Source organism: Balaenoptera acutorostrata, chromosome 3 (assembly GCF_949987535.1).
Source record: "Balaenoptera acutorostrata chromosome 3, mBalAcu1.1, whole genome shotgun sequence".
Classification (NCBI taxonomy): Eukaryota; Metazoa; Chordata; class Mammalia; order Artiodactyla; family Balaenopteridae; genus Balaenoptera; species Balaenoptera acutorostrata.
In genome coordinates, this window is record NC_080066.1 from 30,387,887 (window position 1) to 30,409,288 (window position 21,402).

Genomic DNA, 21,402 nt, shown 5'->3' on the forward strand with positions numbered 1-21,402 from the left:
AAAAAAAAGAAGGAAACCCCATCATTTTGTGACAACATGGATCAATCTTAAAGGCATTATGCTACGTGGAATAAGTCAGACAGAGAAAGATAAACACTATATGATCTCACGTATATGTGGATTCTTAAAAAACTAAACTCACGGATACAGAGAACAGATTGGTGGTTGCCAGAGGCAGGGGCTGGGGGTGGGGGTGGGCAAAATGAGTGAAGGTGGACAAAAGGTACAAACTTCCAGTTATAAGATAAATAAGTTCTGGGTGTGTAATGTACGGTATGGTTAACAATACAAAATTGTTAAGAGAGCATAAAAAGTTCTCTTCACAAGAAAAAAAATTTCACAACTAGGAGAGGTGATGGATGTTAACTATATTTACTGTGGTGATCATTTCACAATATAAACATGTATTAAATCATTATGTTGTACACCTTGAACTAATACAATGTTATATGTCAACTGTATCTCAATAAAACTGCGGGGGTGGGGAAGTGAAAAACTTTTTTTAAAGAATGTACTAGAGAATGAACTTTAGATATCAGTGGTGAGCATGAAATACACACTTACTTGGAGAAGTAAGACTAAATGGCAGTTGTAAGGAAGAAAGTATAATATGTAACTGCTATTTTCTGTGACAGTTTAGAATTAGTACAACTGTTTAAAGATGGGTAAGACAACTTATATGGTTTCCATGAAATGTATTATTAGTTAAGTGTTGATGCTATTATTCTCAGACAGCTTGGGATGCAGTGTTGGATGAAACAATTGAGTAACTACATGATATTCTAAGATGTTATTATCCATGATGTCCTAAAGAATCATGACTCTTACTGTGTAAGAAAGGAGATAAAGATTTTAGATAGCTCAGTAAAAACCAGTAGCCGTAAATTCAAGGGGAAAATATCAGTATGAATTCATGATGTAGTCTTTTTCTTTTACAATTATATGTATTTCCTAACTCGTCCACTAAAAGGCCTAGAAAGAGAGACCAACCTGGCAGCAATGAGCACATTGAAGGCCAAAAAATGCTCTTGAAACATAATTTCTAACTGCGAGAAACCAGAGACCCCTGGAGAAATCAGTGGTTCCTGGACTGGGGCAGGGTGTATCCTAGATGAGCCTGAAAAAAATCTGTCGTGTCAGAAAGCAGAGAGGAACTTCTGGGGCCAACATGAAGAGGCTCCAAATTGTCAAAGAAGGGAAAAGTTAAGCATCAATAGGGATTATATCAGAAACAGACTGAAATACATCAAATGTATTGAAACCCATGAATTCCAAATGACAAAAAAAAAAAACCTAATTGGTTGCCATTAGAGGATGCTATTGTGAAAACTGGTAGATAAAAGAATCAGTTATTCTACCTTTCTGATATGAACGATACCACATGGTAACCATATACTACATGATGGGAAGTTTATGTCCTTACAGAATTATTCCAGTTAAAAAAGAAAAGATAAAACTAGATTATCACTATTTTGCAATCCTTAATTAATTACTGGATCTAGCCACTGTATACCAAGCTTAGTACTAACCTCGCCAGAAGAAATACATTATGGCCCCCTGAGGGCAGAACACATCACCACCTATGAAGAAGTCTCACCCCCACCCCCAAGCCTTAGGATCAACTATTAATTTCCGTGAGATTCAAAGGAATGAGCAGCAGGTTAAAGTACACCACAGGGATGAAACCAGTGAAGGCAGACTACAGGAAACAACAGAGTAAATGAACCAGGTCCTTAGATAAATAAATTGCAAAGGAAAACAACAAAAAAAGATGAATGAGAAACCTACAGATTAAAAGATATTTCAAATAAAAACAAGCAGAACTAAAACATTATACAGAGGCAAACTACGGTGTTTAGGATGTGCCAGGCTTCAAAATATAAAGAGCCATGACCCCAAAGCCCAGACCTTAATGCGTGACTGAAGCTGTACAGTTTGTATTTTTATGGAGTCACTCACCAGTCAAATAGAGAATGAAACTTAATGACTACATATACATTCTTCACATCAACTCTACTAAAGCCTTCAGTAACTTAGATATTTGGATAAAGATTAAGGATACCTCTATGTTCAGACTTAGTTGTAACTAAGCAGAGCACCTTGATTTAAAATTAATCTAAAGCTTGAAAAGTATTTACCTATTTAGAATACAGAATAAGATTATTAGGCTTTAAAGCAAAAGATCTGACTTCCTGTCATGGTCCAATTCTTCTTCCTAACTTACCTTGGCAAGGGTTACAAGCAAGGAAATTAACACTGCTGAGAAGCCAAGGCACTGAGCTAGGCAATTATCTAGACAGCTCCTTCCCGGGGCTGACGGTCTGGCAGGGAAATCATTACACATGTGACTAGTGTTATGAAAGAAGTACAAGATGCTCTAAATGCACCCCCGTAATAAAAAGGAATATGACATACTCTCAGATGAGATGAGGCAGAAGAAACACTGGGAACCACTCAAACACTTACCCTCTGATTTTCTCAGTATTTTTTTCATCTTTAGATAAGGCTGATAAAACAATGACTATTTGGCAGGTAAATGAATTTACTCATATCTATCTTAAGATCTATGGATGGACCTTAGCACAGGAAGGTAAATAAGCCTTGGCACCCTTAAGGTTGTACTGATGAGGAAAGGAGGAGAGAGAATGTTTATGGACAAGCCATTGTGCACAACGAGAAGAGGTGTGCAGTGCTGTCAACAGCCTCTGCATCGCTCACAATTTAACATGTATACACAGGTACACACGTTACGGTCATCCAAAGACTACTCTGACACCCACATCAGCAACCTTGTCAGCCAAACTCTATACATGTCACCTGGAGTTCCCACAGCTTCCTAGAGAATGTCCCTAGAGCTTTCAGAGAAAGATGCCATGGATTAATAAGAAGTAATAGCCTGTAAAGTTGAAATAGTTCAGTCAAGATTAAATGACTTTAATTTAAAAAATTAAATCCAAAGAACATTATCTTTTTTCTACATTCTTCTGTAAGTAATTTTTGATATACATAAACTATGGTTTTTTTAAAAATCCCAACCACAGGAAAATACTTAAGGCTTTTTTTTCTTTGAGGTTTTTAAAAAAAACTTTTATTCCAATATCACCAATATTAAAAGTAATTTAATTATTATGCACTATTTATTTTATTCTTATTTTCCACATAGCTGTTACCTATTTTTTTCCCTTCTATTCACCTATAGGAGCTAGGAGTTGTACATGGGCAACTTTAAAATATTCAAAGGGTTAAATATAGAGTTAAAGCAATATATAGCACCATCTTTCTTTCTCATGTCCCTTCCCTCTTAAGTAACCTTTATAATCTTCTTCACTAGAATATGGCTAAGTGACAAAAATATGATACTTAACTTTGTTACTTATGAATAACGACAAAAATAAGCACTTAATTAAATGAGCTTCTGTAAATCATCTGTTTTCCATTTTTATAGGTAGCATCTAAAGGATGTGTTGGAGAATAAGTATAAAGAAAGTCTATTTAAATTATGAAAAAATATCATTCAAACATTTTTAAAAGATTAATTTAACTTTATTCCTTTAAAAATACCAAACAAAACAAAATCAAGTTCTATTTGAAGACTCCCTTATAATTAGTACATAACATGTAAATAGAGTATTCATACAGTAGTCTGATTTTTTTCTATTCTGAATCTTGGACTACCAAGATAAACAGCATTGGAAAATAAAGAAGAACTTTCTTCTGTCAACTGAAGATTTATTTACTATAACTTCTAAAATATAAAATGAAATTGTTAAAAATTCTTGGTTAGTGTGCTACAAACTAGTAAGATGTTACTATACCTACACCAAGCTATATAGTAGCATATATTATTCATACATTAAAATGAATAATGAACAGTAGACTTTTAGATAGCTTACATAAAATCAAGTGATTAACTAAAAGCCTTTTTAATAAAAGACAAATAAGGACTTGTTTTCAAGAGTTAAAAAATTTTTGAGAACTAAAAATCTATTAGTGTACTATTGGAAATAGTACACATTGATACTTTACTTATCTAATATTCATTTATACAACCGCTAAACACAAGTTGCTTGTGTATGTTTCAGTATTGATTTCCCTAACAACTTTATACCCCTGTAAGGGAAAGTGTCTAGTACTTTGTAATATATGTTAATTAGCATAATAAATAAATAAATAGTCTTTGGACCTTTTCTCCCAAAGTCTTATATAAAATTTTACATAGACCTTTTTTGATTAAAATTACTTACTTTGTAATACGGTCAATGTTGGCAATTTGCTTCTGATTCCGTATAATCTCAATGGCTGCCCAAAGATGCTGGATAGCTTTTGTGTCCGCCTGCCGTCTTTTTGTTAAGCGTGCCATGACCTGTTTACTCCTTCAGCTGTAGCAATATACAAAAACATAAGGGAAAAGCACGGATTACAAAATGAATTACCATCAACATAAGTAACACTCTCAGCACCTCAATATATGGTATGGCCAACTTTTTTATTTTCTACCATCCACATCACCAATTACTCCATAAAACTTTTCAATTCATTACTTCACAAAGAATGACACTACAAGACCAACAGTAAAAAAGGTCTTCCCAAGAAGAATGAGTGGCCATCTTATACCAATATGTCAAAGAAATATACATTTAAAATTTATTATAAAGCAAAAATGTTACTATATAAAATTTCATTTTTGATATTATATTGTGTGTAATTTGACAGATCAATGCAAAACGGAAATTAAATGTCCGAATTGTAAGTACTTTAGTTTATTATACTCATGGTTTAAATATTTTAATTCAATATAGACATATTCATAATGAAAACAACATTCCTTTTTTAAAAAAATAAAACCATAAACAGAGAATATAGAATAGTTGTTTCTGGCTGAGGTGTGAAAGGCTGGGGGTTGGTATACCAGAGGATGACATGGATGGACCCACATTATTAGAAATGTTCAGATGCTTGGATGAGGTGTTGGTCATTCATTATGTTATTAGGAAACAACATTGCTAATTTATTCAAATTTCAATATTCTGAATAGACTGAGGAAAATGGCCACCAGCTGTGTCCTGGCAAGACTGGGGGAAAAAACGGAGTTGCAGCCTGAATGTCTGATGAGAGATGGTACTGTAAGAAGAGGCCACATGCCTGGACTCTCCACTGGGCACAGAGGGACCTGTTAGGCACCGAGACACCTGACCCCTAAATCATACAGGTTATGATGTTGAGGCCCTTAGGCATAGGTAAACATCAAAGTTTTGGGGATGGCTGAAATCTCCTTGACCTGACCTTTCCTATCTTTTAAGAGGAGAGAATAAGAAAGGAAAATTCATTCTTAGCACTTCATTGTATTCCATGACTGGCCAGGAGAGCCTCATGAATCTTTTTCTCCACCTCTACATTTCTTTTCACAGCTAAATCAATTCTCCCTCTTTCTCCAAAAAACCCAAATAAAACCAGCAGTTGCCATTAAAGCTTAACTAGAGATTCTCTTCTGGTGAGTCTAGGATCAGTTAGGCTCCTGAAATAAGAAAGTGCTTTTCAGAATTACAAAATCAATTAAGAATCAAAAACAACAGCAGCATTCAAGTTTTAAAGAAAACTTAAGGAAAATCAGTTGGTTCAGTATAGACTTCAATATAAAATTAAGAGATTTTTAAAATTATAATTATTATTTATGAATGTCTCTGTTCTAGAAAGTAACCACTTTAAAATGTACAGAAACTTCTCAGTTTAAGTGCACTTGTATAGGAGTGTCAACTTTCCAAATCTGATAAGCAATATGGTATGGAATTTATTGGTAAGAATATACAATGTTAGAAAGTGACATCTAATGGTGAACTGTAAAAATACAACTTGTCAGATTATACAAATACTCAGATAAAATTTCAGTCATTCTTACACACTTAAAAAAATGTTGCCTATTTTGTGTAAGGCAATAGCTATACACAATGAAGTATTTTAAAATGTATAAACTCTAGTCCTTGACAGAAAATAACATAAAACTGGCAAAGGCAATTTGACATATACATGGAACTACTAACCGTAATGTCATATATGACATAAATGGTACAAAATATATGCTGTGAGAATTCAGACAAAACAGATACTACTTCTAGCTTAAGTAACACTACAAAATGGTAAATATGTGGGAAAATATAAAATTTCTTAATTTCTTGAAAAGATAATTGGCTGTTTAAAGCAAACAAAAATAATTGTTAGGTATCATTAGGTTTATAACATATGTAGAAGTAAAATATAGATGACAACCCAATAGCACAAAGGAGGGGAAGGGGTAGTAAATAATTATATCATTGTAAATTCTTACGTTTTATGTGAAATGGTATTTATTATACTAATTCAAGAGGAACTATGTTAAATCGAGGATGCATATTACAATCCTTGGAACAAACACTAGAATACAAACAGGTACAGTTGACATATATATAACTCAACTTATGTTTTCAAAATACATATAAAGTTAAGAATAGTTTATTCAGAAATACAAAAGATATATAATGGCAAAGCTAACATTTACAAATACTAAAATAAATAGCAAATATAACTATTTACATAACAACCAGAAGAATATAGTAGACTAGTAGCAGAAATTCTAAAAGTGATGTCACTTAATTCCTAGAAATGATTAAACTCAAGATTAAAGAATTAAGCAATGCTACACTTCAGGAAAACAGATGTAAAGTCAAAGCCAAAGATTTTTGACATCTACCTACACCGAGTCACACAGGTAGATATGCCTGGTAATGAAGGTACACCATAAAGAACATGCTCATAGTTACAGGAACTCAAGGAGAACACTGCAAAGATGCAAACCCAAGTCAGGTGAATACAGTGAAGCTTGGAGACATGTTATAAAAGTACCAAAAACAACCTGACTTATTAGGACAAGATCTCTTTAAAGTACAATCACTGAAATTCTCCTTTCTTATGAAATCTAAAATCATTCATTTCAGGCACGCTTGTTACATGTTAGGCATTCTTCTATGCTCTGGGAATATAATAATAAGGTAAACAAAAATCCTTCCATTAGCTAGTAAATATGATTAATAATGTGGCTAGATATAAGACAAGGATAGTAATTTAGGTGTCTGTAAATAAAAAGAAAATCTTAGAAAATTAGTTTCTTATATTCTAGGCACCTACAGCTTATCGTATAAGGCCTTTAACTGATTTTGGCCAAACCAAATTTTAGTCTATTGTACCTGAATGTATATTATATTTCTACTAAACTGAACTACTCAAAATTTCTAAATGTGTCCCCAAACTTCATAACTCTATCCCTTTGTTTAAGCAGTTCTCTCTGTCTAGAATGTTCTCCCTGCCCCTTTACTAATTACTAAAAATTCCCTGTTCTTTCTAGGACCTACTACGATGCAAATGTTCCTGACCAACGCTTTCACAAGAATCAAACTCAATTCTCTTGTGTATTCTAATTGTAATTTGTTTATTCATCTCTTACAAATGTATTGCCTTGTACAAATAATTTTAAATTCCTAAAAAGAATTTATTAATTCAAGTAAGGAAAAGACGTGTCTTGTTTATTTTTCATCTGTCTTCCAAGGTGCACAGCATAGTTATGAACATGATAAACTTCTGATATGGACTTATAAAATTAAACTTTTCCAGTTATATTATATAAACAATAAAGTCCCAGAGTAAGCCTTCGTTTATGTTATATCAAAGATTAAGACATCAAAAAGAAAGATCAGAAAACTTGTAGAGATATACAATATAGTCCTCAATCTTTTTTTTTTTTTTTAGCTCCAACACATCTGAGGAATATGACAGACTCACAGTGATTCTCAAGACTTCTATAGTTTAAAAAACAAAAAAAACCCCAAAAACTTCCCAGTAAACTTACCAATTTCATTTATTGTGGTAAAATACACATAAAATGTACCATCTTAACCATTCTTAAGTGTACAGTTCAGTGGTATCAATACATTCACATTGCTGTGCAACCATCACCACCATCCATCCCCACAACTCATTTAATCTTGTAAACTGAAATCCTATACCCATTAAACACTAACTCCCCATTACCCACCCCAGCCCCTGGCACCCATGATTCTACTTTCTGTTTTTATGACTGTGATGACTCTAAGTACCTCAAAGAAGAAGAATCACACAGGATTTGTCCATCTGTGACTGGCTTATTTCACTGAGCATAGTGTCCGTGAGATCCACCCATACTGTAGCATACTGCAGAATTTTCTTCCTTTTTAAGGCTGAATAATATTCCATTGCATGCATATACCACATTTTCCTTATCCATTCATCTGTGGATGGACACGTTTTAGCTATTGTGAATAATGCTACTATGAACATGCGTATACAAATATTTCAAGACCCTGCTTTCAATTCTCTTGGGCAAATACCCAGAAGTGGAATTGCTGCATCATATGGCAATTCTATTTTTAATTTTTTGAAGAACTACCATACTGTTTTCCATAGCAGCTGCATCATTTCATATACCCACCAACAGTGCACAAGGGTTCCAATTTCTCCACGTTCTCATCAACACTTATAATTTTGTAGTTTTTTGACACTAGTTATTCTGATGGGTGAAAGCTGGTCCAAGTAACTTTGGCAAGCCTCCAGGCAATACCGGTATTCTTTATCCCTACAAATCCAATTTAATGCAATCCCTTCCATCTATGTAAGTACCTTGTTTCCTATCATACAAATGCTACAAATGGGGGAAAAAAAGATAAAAGAGAAAGCAAATCAGGAAAAACTTATAAATAAGTAAAATTAAACAAGGAATTCTTGGTGACACATACATATATGGGGAAACTTTTTATTGCAAGGAAATGATAAACATGACAGGACAACAAGAGAATAGTTGCGGGGGGGGGCAGGAAAAAGAGGCTGCATTGAGGAGGAACACACTGGGAAAATACACAGCATCAAATATGTTCTGATTTTTACTTCTGGTGGAGGGGTGCAAGTTTTTGTTTTATTTTTATGTCATCTAACATAAATATATAAGTATTTTAAAGTATTTACATCAAATATTGCATAAAATTTAAAAATTAATCTCACTGTATAATGTGCATTTCTTTGTGACTTAGTTCAGGTTAAAATTTTCCCAAACTCTACTAGCAATTTGAAGTTACTTTTTATTGATAGTCTATTCATGCTATTTTCCCATTTACATATTAATTTCTTTACATATTAAAGTTATTCACAAAATACTTTTGTCTGTCTTTTAGTAAACATTAAATGAAATTATACTGAAATCTAGCTATGTATTCCCCTTATGGTCACCTTTAATGATTAGAAGTCCTTCCACACTCAAGTCCGAAAAATATTCAATTGTATTTTCCTCTTTTATACAATTTTTTAAAATACTGACTTCTTAATCCATCTGGGAATAACTTTTTTTTTATATCTTTATTGGAGTATAATTGCTTTACAATGTTCTGTTAGTTTCTGCTGTACAACAAAGTGAATCAGCTTTATGTACACATATATCCCCATATCCCCTCCCTCTTGAGCGTCCCTCCCACCCTCCCTTTCTCACCCCTCTAGGTGGTCACAAAGCACAGAGCTGATCTCCCTGTGCTATGCGGCTGCTTCCCACTGGCTATCTATTTTACATTTGGTAGTATATATATGTCCATCCCACTCTCTCACTTCGTCCCAGCTTCCCCTTTCCCCCCTGTGTCCTCAAGTCCGTTCTCTACATCTGCATCTTTATTCCTGCCCTGCCACTAGGTTCATCAGTACTGTTATCTGGGAATAACTTTTTTTTTTTTTTTTTTTTAAACAATTGGTTTTTTGTTTTTTTTTTTAATTTTATTTATTTATTTATGGCTGTGTTGGGTCTTCGTTTCTGTGCGAGGGCTTCCTCTAGTCGCGGCAAGTGGGGGCCACTCCTCATCGCGGTGCGCGGGCCTCTCACCACCGCGGCCCCTCTTGTTGCAGAGCACAGGCTCCAGACGCGCAGGCTCAGTAATTGTGGCTCACGGGCCCAGTTGCTCCGCGGCATGTGGGATCCTCCCAGACCAGGGCTCGAACCCGTGTCCCCTGCATTGGCAGGCAGATTCTCAACCACTGCGCCACCAGGGAAGCCCCTGGGAATAACTTTTTTAAGGTATTAATATTAATAAGCTTTATTTTTTTAGAGCAGTTTTAGGTTTACAGCAAAATTCAGCAGGAAATACAAAGAATCCCATGTCCCCACACTCCCACAGCCCCCCTGATTATCAACATCCCAAACCAGAGGGCACATGTCTTAAAATCAACGAACCTACAGTGACACACCATTATTACCCAAAGTCCATAGTTAACTGCTGGTGGTGTACATTCTATAGGTTTTCACATATGCATAAAGACATTAAAATGCTATACAGAATAGTTCCTCTCTCCTAAAAATTCTCTGTGCTCCATCTAGTCATCCTTCCCTCTCCCCACAATCCCTAGCAACCATTAATCTTACTTCTCCACTGTTTTACCTTTTCCAGAATGTCATATAGTTGGAATCATACAGGATATATAGCCTTTTCAAACTGGCTTCTTTAACCTAGTAAAATGGATTTAAGGTTCCTCCATGCCTTTTCATAGCTTGATAGCTCATTTCTTTTTAGTGCCAAATAATGTTCCATTGTCTAGATGCCCCTCAGTTTATTTATCCAGTCAACTTGAAGGACATCTTGGTGGCTTCTGTATTTTGACAATTATGAATAAAGCTGCTATAAACACCCTTGTGCAGGTTTCTGTGTGTAAGTAAGTTTTCAGCTCTTTTGGGTAAATACCAGGGGGGGTTATGACTGCTGAACTGTACACTAAGAGTATATTTCGTTTTGTAAGAAACTGACAAACTGTCTTCCAAAGTGGCTGCACCATTTTACATTCCCACCAGCAATGAATAAGTGTTCCTACTGCTCCACGTCCTCATCAGCGATCGGGGTTGTCAGTGTTTTGGATTCTAGCCATTTTAATAGATATATAGTGGTAAATCAATGTTGTTTTAATTTCCAATTCTCTAATGACATATGATGTTGAACATCTTTTCATGTGCTTACTTTCCATCTGTATATCGTCTTGGTGAGGTATCAGTTCAATTCTTTTGCTCATTTTTTAATCAGCTTGTTCATTTTCTTAATGCTGAGTCTTAAGATTTCTTTATATATTTCTACCAGTCTATGGCTTGTCTTCTCATTCTCCTGACACTGTCTTTCACAGAGCAAAGGTTTTTAATTTTAATGAAGTCCACTTTATCAATTATTTCTTTCATGGGTCGTGTCTTGGTGTTATATCTAAAAAGTCATCACCATATCCAAGGTCATCTAGGTTTTCTCCTGTTATCTTCTAGGAGTCTTATAGTTTTGCATTTTACATTTAGATCTATGACCCATTTTGAGCTAATTTTGGTGAAGGACATAAGGTTTGTGTTTAGGTTCATTTTTGTATGTGTGTGGATGTCCAGTTGCTCCAGCAGCATTTGATGAAAAGACTTTGCTTCGTTGCATTGCCTTTGCTCCTTTGTCAACAATCAGCTGACTATATTAATGTAGGTCTATTTCTGGGCTCTCTATTCTGTTCCATTGATTTATTTGGCTGTTACTTCACCAATACCACACTTTTAATTACTATAGCTTTATAACAAGTCTTGAAGTTGGGTAGTATCAGGCCCTGATTTTGTTCCTCTCCTTCAATACTGAGCTGGCTATCTGGGTCTTTTGCCTCTCCATACAAACTTTAGAATCAGTTCATCAATATCCACAAAATTACTTCCTGAGATTTTGACTGGGACAGCACTGAATCTATAGATCGAGTTGGGAAGAACTGATACCTTGACAATATTAGTCTTCCTATTCATGCACAACAGTTATCTTTCCACTTATTTAGTTCTTTGATTTTGTTCATCAGAATCTTGTTTTCCTCAAATAAATCTTGTAATAATATTTTTGTTAGATTTATACCTAAGTATTTCATTTGGGGGATTCTAATGTAAATGGTAATGTGTTTTTAACTTCAAATTCAACTTGTTCATTGCTGGTATATAGGAAAGTGATAAGACTTTTTATATTAACTTTGTATCCTACAATCTTGCTACAATTGCTTATTATTTCCAAGAGTTTTTTTGTCAATTCTTTTGTATTTTATTCATAGACAATCATGTCATCTGCAAACAGAGACGGCTTTATTTCTTCACTCCAATCTGTATGCTTTTATTTCCTTGTCTTCTCTCATTGCATTAGCTAGGAATTCCCAACAATGTTAAAAATGAATGGCGACAGGGGACATTGTTCTTGATCTTAGTGGGAAACCTGTGAGTTTCTTACTGTTAAGTATGGTGTCAATGTAGGGATTTTGTAGATAGTCTTTATCAAGTTGAGGAAATTCCTCTCTATTCCTAGTTTGCTATAAGTTTTAATTATGAATGGGTGTTGAATTTTGTCAAATGCTTTTCTGTATCTATTGAAATAATCACGATTTTTCTTCTTTAGCCTGTTGATGTGATAGATTACACTGACTTTCAAATGCTGAAGCAGGCTTGCACACCTGGGATAAATTCCACTTAGTCGTGGTATATAATGCTTTTTATACAATATTGGATTCAATTTGCTAATAGTTTGCTGAAGATTTTTACATTTATGTTCATGAGAGAGATTGGCTTATGGTAGTCCTGTTGGGGTTTTTTTTCTTCTTGTACTGTCTTTGTTTGATTTGGATATTAGGGTAATGCTGTCCTCAAAGAATGAGTTAGGAAGTATTATCTCTGCTTCTACCTTCTAGAAGAGATTGCAGAGAATAGGTATAATTTCATCCATAAATGTTCGGTAGAATTCGCCAGTGAACACATATGGTCATGGTTCTTTCTGTGTTTGAAGGTTATTAATTACTGATTCAATCTCTTTAAAAGATATATGCCTACTCAGATTGTCTACTTCTTTTTGTGTGAGTTTTGGCAGATTTGGCCTTTCAAGGAATTGGTCTATTTTACCTAAGTTATCAAATTATCAAATTTGTCACCACAGTTATGCATAATATCCCTTTATTATCTTTTCATGGTCCAGAAGCAGTAGTGATTGCCCCTCTTTCATTTCTGATATTAGTAATTTGTGTCGTCTTTTTCTTTCTTTTTTTTTTTTTTTAGTTAACCTATCTAGTAACTTCTGATTTTATTGATCTTTTCAAAAAACTAGCTTTTGTTTTGATTTTTTCTATTGATTTCCTACCTAAAATTTCATTGATTTCTGTTCTAATTCTTATTTCTTTTCTTCTGCTTACTTTGAATTAATTTCATCTTCTTTTTCTTGCTTTCCAAGGTAGAAGCTTAGATTGCGGATTTTAGATCTTTCTTCTTTTCTATTATAGACATTTCTCTCAAAGCACTATTTTCACTGCATCCCACATTGTGATAAGATGTATTTTCATTCTAATTTAGTTCAAAACTTTAAAAACTTTCTCTTGGGATGTCTTCTCTGACCTGTGTGTTGTTTAATTTCCAAGTATTTTAGGGTTTTGAGCTATCTTTCTGTTTTTGATATCTGGTTTAATTCCATTGCGGGCTAACAGCAGACATTGCAATGATTTCTATTCTTTTAAATTAATTAAGATAGACCAGAATATGGTCTATCTTGGTGAATGTTCCATGTGAACTTGCAAAGAATGTGTATTCTGCTGTCATAGAATGAAACAGTTTATAGGTATCAATTACATCCAATTCACTGATATTGTTGTGAAGAATTCAACTATGTCCTTACTGATCTTCTGCCTGCTGGATTTGTCCATTTCTGACAGGGGGGTGAAAAGTCTCCAACTATAATACTGCATTCATCTATTTCTCCCCACAGTTCTATCAGTTTTTCCTCACATATCTTGACACTCTGTTGTTAGGCACAGAGACATTAAGGATTGTTATATCTTAAGAGTATTGACCCCTTTATTATCATGTAACAGCCCTTTTTATACCTGATGTCATTCCTTGCTTTGAAGTCTGCTCTGTCTGAAATTAGTACAGCTACTCCTACTTTCTTTTGGTTAGTGTTAGTATGGCATATCTTTCTGTATCCCATTTCTTTTAATCTATGTGTGTCTTCATATTTAAAATGGGTTTCCTGTAGACAACATAGAGTTGGGTCTTGTTTTTTGATCCACTCTGACAATCTCATCTTTTTATTGGTATAGACTACTGACATTTAAGGTAATTGATATAGATGGATTAGTAGTACCTCTCAGATTTGTTACTGTTTTCTATTTGTTACCTTTGTTCATCGTGCCTATTTGTCTTCCACACATTCTGTCTTTTGTCTTTTTAACTGAGAACTTTATATGTAACAATTCCCTCTTTCTTAGCATATTACACTTTTTTTTTTTTTACTTTTTTTAGTGGTTGCAATATACATTTACAACTAACCCAATGTTTATTTTTCTGATTCACATGTAGTACAAATACCTCATAATATAAAATATTCCTAATCTCTCTCTTCCAAACCCAATATTGTTCCTGTCATTCCTTTCACTTATGCATAAACATACAAAAGCATGTACAGTTGACCCTTGAACAACATGGGTTTGAACTGTGCAGGTCCACTTACACGTGGATTTTTTTTCCCCCAATAAATACTACTGCAGTACTACATGATCTGCAGTTGGTTGAATCCACGGGTGTGGAAACGCAGATGTGGAGGACCAAATGTAAAGTTATATGCAGATCTTCCACTGTGTTGAGGGGCTGGTGACCCTAACTCCCACATTGTTCAAGAATCACTGTACATGCACATAAGCACACATAATCAAAAACACTGTTGCTAATATTTTGAACAGATCTTTTAGATCAATTAAGGATCAGAAAAATAAGTTTATTTTACCCTCATTTACTCATTCCTCAATACTCTTCTTTACGTAGACCTGAGTTTCAGACCTGTATCGTTTTCCTTTAACATTTGTTGTAAGGCGGTTGCAAAACTTTAACATTTGTTCTGGCAAAAAAACTCCATCAATGTTTGTCTAAGAAAGTATTTCCCCTTTACTACTGAAGGATAATTTCACTGAGTACACAAAATTCTAGGCTGGTGGGGTTTTTCCCTCAACAATTTAAATATTTCATTCCACTCTTTTTGCTTGCATGGTTTCTAAGAAGTCAGATGTAATTATTGCATTTGCTTCTCTATAGGTAAAAGGGTTCTCCTCTGCTGGCTTCTTCAGGATTGCTTCTTTATCTGTAATTTTCTTAAGTTTGAAAATGATATACCTAGGTGTAGTTTGGAGGGCATCTATCCTGCCTTTGGAGGGCATCTATCCTGCCTGGTATTCTCTCTTTTTTTTTTTTTTAAACATCTTTATTGGAGTATAATTGCTTTACAATGTTGTGTTACCTTGTGCTATATAACAAAGTGAATCAGCTATACGTATACATTCTCTCTCTTGAATGTGGTTTGGTGCCTGACATTAATTTGGGGAAATTCATAGTCATTACTGTTTCAAATATTGTTTCTGTTCCTTTCTCTCTTTCTTTTCCTTCTGGCATTCCTATTATGCATATGATACCATTTTGTAGTTGTCCCACTGTCCTTCATGTTCTGTTTTATTTTTTTCAGTCTTTTTCCTTTTTTTTTTTTTTTTTTTAAAGGATTTTCTTATTTATTTATTTATTTATTTATTTTTGGCTGTGTTGGGTCTTCGGTTCGTGCGAGGGCTTTCTCCAGTTGCGGCAAGCGGGGGCCACTCTTCATCGCGGTGCGGGGACCGCTCTTCATCGCGGTGCGCGGGCCTTTCTCTATCGCGGCCCCTCCCGTCGCGGGGCACAGGCTCCAGACGCGCAGGCTCAGCAATTGTGGCTCACGGGCCCAGCCGCTCCGCGGCATGTGGGATCTTCCCAGACCAGGGCTCGAACCCGTGTCCCCTGCATTAGCAGGCAGATTCTCAACCACTGCGCCACCAGGGAAGCCCCCAGTCTTTTTCCTTTTTACTTTTCAGTTTTGGAAGTTTCTATTGTCATATCTTCAAGCTCAGATGTTCTTTCCTAAGCTGTGTCCAATCTACTAATGATCCCACCAAAGGCATTCTCTATTTCTGCTATGGTGTGTTTGCACTCTAGCATTTCTTTCTGATCTTTCTTGGAATTTCCATCTCTTTCAGTATACATGTAATCTTAAATATTGTCCACTTTTTCCATTAAAGCTCTCAGCATATTAATCAACTTTTAAAAAAATTCCCTTTCTGATAATTCCAACATCCCTGCCATATTAACCCACATTGCAATGCTTGTTCAGTCTCTTCAAACTGTTTTCTGCCTTCGAGTATGCCTGGTATTTTTCTGAAAGGCAGACATAATGTACTGGGTAGAAGGAACTTCAGTTAAAGGCCTTTAGTAATGGGAGGGAGTTGAGTATTTCACTTTCCCAGGTCAGTTAGGCTCTAACCAAACACCAGATGGTTAGGCTCTGGTAAAATAGTTTCTCATGAGGGCACACCTTGTTAAGAAGAACAGAATGCTCTGGCATATTTAAAGCTGGTTCCTTGTCCCTATCCCCGATGGAATCATGAGAGGATTGTTCTCCAACAGTCTCTGTGAGAGTCTGGTAGAACTCCCAGAGAAAAACCCCACAGAAGGGTGAGGAGCCCCTAAGACTGGGTCCCACTGGGTTTTTCACTCAGACTTGTCTGCCCTGAGCCTCCAGCAATTTGTCAGTTACATCCAGGTTTCCTTACCCCAGCACTGGTTCCTGCAGAGGTTTCTGTTGGTAGGTTTTTGTAAGTTGTGATTCTATCTGCCTTTCTGTCTCTCCAACTTTTGTGGCAGCAATTTGTCCCGTGGCCTAACTTTTCTCATGGATCTCAGTAGATTTGTTGATTTTACAGTTCTTCAGTTCGTTACTTGCTATTAAGATAGAGTGACAACTTCTAATCATCTTACATGCCCAACCAGAAACTGTGGAATTACTTTTTGAATATGACTTAAGATGAAAGTATAGGTTTTCACAGAGGTCATCAATTGTAGTAGCACAATTTACTGAAAGATTTCTTCCTTCTCTAATGGAATGTGATACATTCCTAAATTATATACTAAATTCTTATCTATACTAGCATTAGTTTCTTTGATGTGTTTGGTCTTTTGTTAGTATCCCATAATTTTATTTAATGTGTTTTATTATTAATTATTATTAAGTTAAAGTTATAATTATCAAGTTGTATTCAGTTATTATTTATTATAGCTTATTTATTATAAGTTACATATATAAAAGTTATCATTTTAATCAATTCCATGTTGTCTTTCATTGCTACATAATTATTTCATATGTGAGTATTATCTGCCCAACATTATCAGTTTTTTGAAAGAAGGCCATATTTTAAAACCTCCTTATGTCCCTAACAAATTCTACCACAAACTGTACACTAAAACACTTACTCATTGAATACATTCCCCAATAAGTCTTGAGGGAAAATAATAATAATAATACAGGGAAGAGGAATAAAGCTAGCCTTTAATAATGATAAATGGTTGACTACTAGGTCTTAAGTAGACTCAAGAACCTCCAAAACAATCAGCTGCTGCCCAAATTCCATACATGACAAACAGAGAAACAAACTTACAGGAGGAGTTCTAGATGATGCAGTTATTAAACACAGACTTTAAAATAATTTTATGCTTGATATGTTCAAGAAATTAAAAGATAATTCCAGCAGAGAATAAGAAGCAATAACAAGAAACTAAACGGAAAGGACAGAACTGAAGAACTACAATACCTAAATCACTAAACTGATGGGTTTCGCATCAGATTAGATACAGATGAACAGAAAATTGGTGAACCTAAGAACTATTTCAAAAGAAAATATCCAGAAGAAAGCATAGAGAAAACAAGAGCATAAGAGACATATGAATATGATAATAAGGCCTAACTTATATTTCATTGCAATCCCAAGAACAGAGAAAAGAACTGAGCAAAATTAACTTTCAAAGAGACTGTGGCTGATAATTTTCCATTACTGACAAAAGATGTCAAGCAACAGATTCAAGAGTCACTACCAGAAAGCAAAACCAGATTAATGCAAAGACAGCTACACCTTGGCACATCATAGTAAAGCTGCTGAAAACAAAAAGACAAAAAGAAAAAATATTTTAAGCAACCAGAGGAAAAGTCATAATGCCTTCAAAGGAGCAATAATACAACTGCAAGTTGACTTCTCAACCAAAACAACAAAAGTCAGAAGATAATGAAATAATACCATCAAAGTGCTCAAAGGCTGTAACTGCCAACCAAAAACTCTAGGCCTGCAAAAAAGAAAGGTAAATAAGATATAGTTTATATAAACCAATACTTCATCACCAGCAGTCCAACAATACAGAAACTAAAGATGTTCCTCACGCAGAAGGAAAAGAATCCCACATAAAAAGTCAAACTGCAAAAAGGAACAGAAGACCTTTACACACTGAGGACACAGTTACTACCTCTACTAGAGTAATCAATAAAAGGACAGTAAAATAATGAAGACCTACCAAGCTTTTGATGGGGAAAAAAATAATACAAAATGCTTCATCAACACCCCTGCCAATAAAGAAGAAAGAAAAAGGAGGAAGATATATAAAAGCCATATACTATGATGATAGATTTAAACTCAAATATATCAGTAATTACATTAAATCTAAACAGAGCAGCTTCAATAAAAGATAGCAATTTTGAGCCTGAATTAAAAACAATGATAAAACAGAAAGCTAGCTACATGCTGCTTGCAAAAGATACATCTTAAATACAAGGACATAAAAAGTTTGTAAAGAAAAGGGTAAAAAAAAAAGTATCATGCAAAAATATTATCAAAAAGAAAGTTGGCAAGAGTGCAATAATGTAAAGTATTGTTAAGAAAAAAGAGGGTCACTTCATAATAATAAAAAGATCCAGCTTATTAGGAAATGTTCTAAATTTTATGTATTTAACATAATCTTATAACACATAAAGCAAAAACTGACAAAACTGAAAGAAAAAAATAGGCAAATCCACAATCATAGCAGGAGATTTTTACATACCTCTCACAACCACTCATAAAACAAAGAAAAAATTACTAGGCATATAAAAGATTTACAAAAACATTTAACAAATTTGACCTGATATATATAAACCTCTGCAGCCAATACCTGCAGAATGCACATTCTTTTCAAATGCACACGGAATTTTTACAAAATTGATCATGTGTTGGGTATAGCAAGTCTCAACAAATTTCAAAGGATTGAAATTATACAGTCTGCTCTCTGTCCACAAGAGAACTGAAAAAGTCAGTAACAAAAGATAGCCAAAAAAAAAAAAAATTCCTATGTTTCTGAAAGCCAAAAAACATACGTCTGAATAGTTAACTTTAAAAATTCACAATAAAAATCAGGAAATATAATGAAAGGAACAAAAATGTAAATACTAATTGTCAAAAGTTCTGAGACGTACTTAAGTTTATTGCCTTAAATGTGTTAATAAGAAAAGGAGGGGCTAAAAGCATCTACCTCAAGAAATTACAAAATAAAAACTCAAACCAAAAATGTAGAAAGAAATTAAACACACACACACACACACATATATAATAAAGAGAAATCAATGAACTAGAAAACAACCATACAAGACTTCCCTTGTGGTCCAGTGGCTAAGACTCCATGCTCCTAATGCAGGGGGCCCAGGTTCGATCCCTGGTCAGGGAACTAGATCCCACATGCCGCAACTAAAAGTTCGCATGCCACAACGATGATCCCGCCAAATAAATAAATAAATACTTTTTTAAAAAAGAAAACAAATATACAAAAGAGAGATTCAATAAATGGAAAAGTTGATTCTTCAAAAGGGCAAAATTGACAAACTCCTGGTGAAACCACTAAACAACTACCAAAAGAGTTGTTTTTATTTTCATAACTCTAGGAGGTGGATCCAAAAAGATCTTGATGCAATTTATGTCAAAGAGTGTTTTGCATATGTTTTCCTCTAAGAATTTTACAGTATCTGGTCTTACATTAGGTCTTTAATCCATTTTGAGTTTATTTTTGTATACGGTGTTAGAGAATGTTCTAATTTCATTCTTTTATATGTAGCTATCCAGTTTTCCAAGCACCACTTATTGAAGAGACTGTCTTTTCTACCTGTATATTCTTGCTTTTGTCATAGATTAATTGATCATAAGAAACAGAAAATCTGAAAAAGCCTACATAACTATTAAAGAGGTTGAATAATAATTTAAACCACACCTCTGCCAAAAAAAAAAAAAAACCAAAAACCACTCCAGAACCAGAGTGCTTCACCTTAGACTCTACCAAACATTTCAAAAAGAAAAAAACACCAATCTTACAGAAACTCTTTCTGAGAAAAGAAACATGTACAAATTTGTGATATGAGATCAATGTAACCTTGATATCAAAACATGACAAAGGACACTAGGACAAAGTAAAGTTAGAGATCTATCTCATTCATGAACATGAATGCAAAAATCCTAAATGAAGTACTAGCAAATCAAGTTCAGCAATACACAAAGAACAATACAGTGTGACCGTGTTTGTTACAGTCATAGCATTTCATGCATTAATAGACTTAAGGAAAATAACCATAGAATCAGCTCAATAAATGCAGGAAAAAACTGAATAAAACTCTTCATTCATAACCAAAACTAAAAGCAAAATAGGAATAGAGGGGAAACGCCTTAATCTGAAAAAGGGTACCCATATAAAACCAACAGCAGAAAAATCATACTCAGTGAAATGTTGAAAGTTTTCTCTCTGCAAATGGGAATGTGTGACGATATCATACTCACCACTTCTATTCAACATTATACTGGGCTCTTTCCTTAATTTCTCTCTCTGCTCTTTCATTGTTAGTGTACAGAAATGCAAAAGATTTCTGTGTATTAATTTTGTATCCTGTAACTTTATCAAATTCATTGATGAACTCTAGTAGTTTTCTGGTAGCATCTTTAGGATTTTCTATGTATAGTATCATATCATCTGCAAACAGTTTTACTACTTTTTTTCCAATTTGGATTCCTTTTATTTCCTTTTCTGCTCTGATTGCCATGGCTTGGACTTCCAAAACTATGTTGAATAAAAGTGGCGAGAGTGGACATACTTGTCCTGTTCCTGATCTTAGAGGAAATATTTTCTGCTTTTCACCGTTGAGTATGATATTAGCTATGGATTTTTCATATACGGCCTTCATAATGTTGAGGTATGTTCCCTCTATGCCCACTTTCTAGAGAGTTTTTAATCATAAATGGGTGTTGAATTTCCAGAAAGAGAAACTAAAACAACAACCCCATTTACCATCGCACCAAAAAGAATAAAATACCTGGGAATAAACCTACCTAAGGAGTCAAAAGCCCTGTACTCCAAAGACTGTAGGACACTGATGAAAGAAATCAAAGATGACACAAACAGAAAGATATACCACGTTCTTGGACTGGAAGAATCAA

General features: G+C 34.5%; 1 protein-coding gene across 17 annotated transcripts in view; it reads right to left on the bottom strand.

Annotated features, from left to right (window-relative positions):
* ZMYND11 (zinc finger MYND-type containing 11) overlaps positions 1-21,402 on the bottom strand; it is a 130,321-nt gene that overhangs the window by 69,639 nt on the left and 39,280 nt on the right. For 15 of the 17 annotated variants that reach the window (XM_028162914.2, XM_007167476.3, XM_057543098.1 and 12 more), the window contains exon 2: positions 4,245-4,379. In XM_028162914.2, the coding sequence (XP_028018715.1) occupies positions 4,245-4,360 (116 nt within the window). In that variant the 5' untranslated portion in view covers positions 4,361-4,379. Of the gene's footprint in view, positions 1-4,244; positions 4,381-8,123; positions 8,295-21,402 lie in introns of those variants that run through there. The other 2 variants (XM_057543087.1, XM_007167480.2) reach the window with 2 other exon arrangements.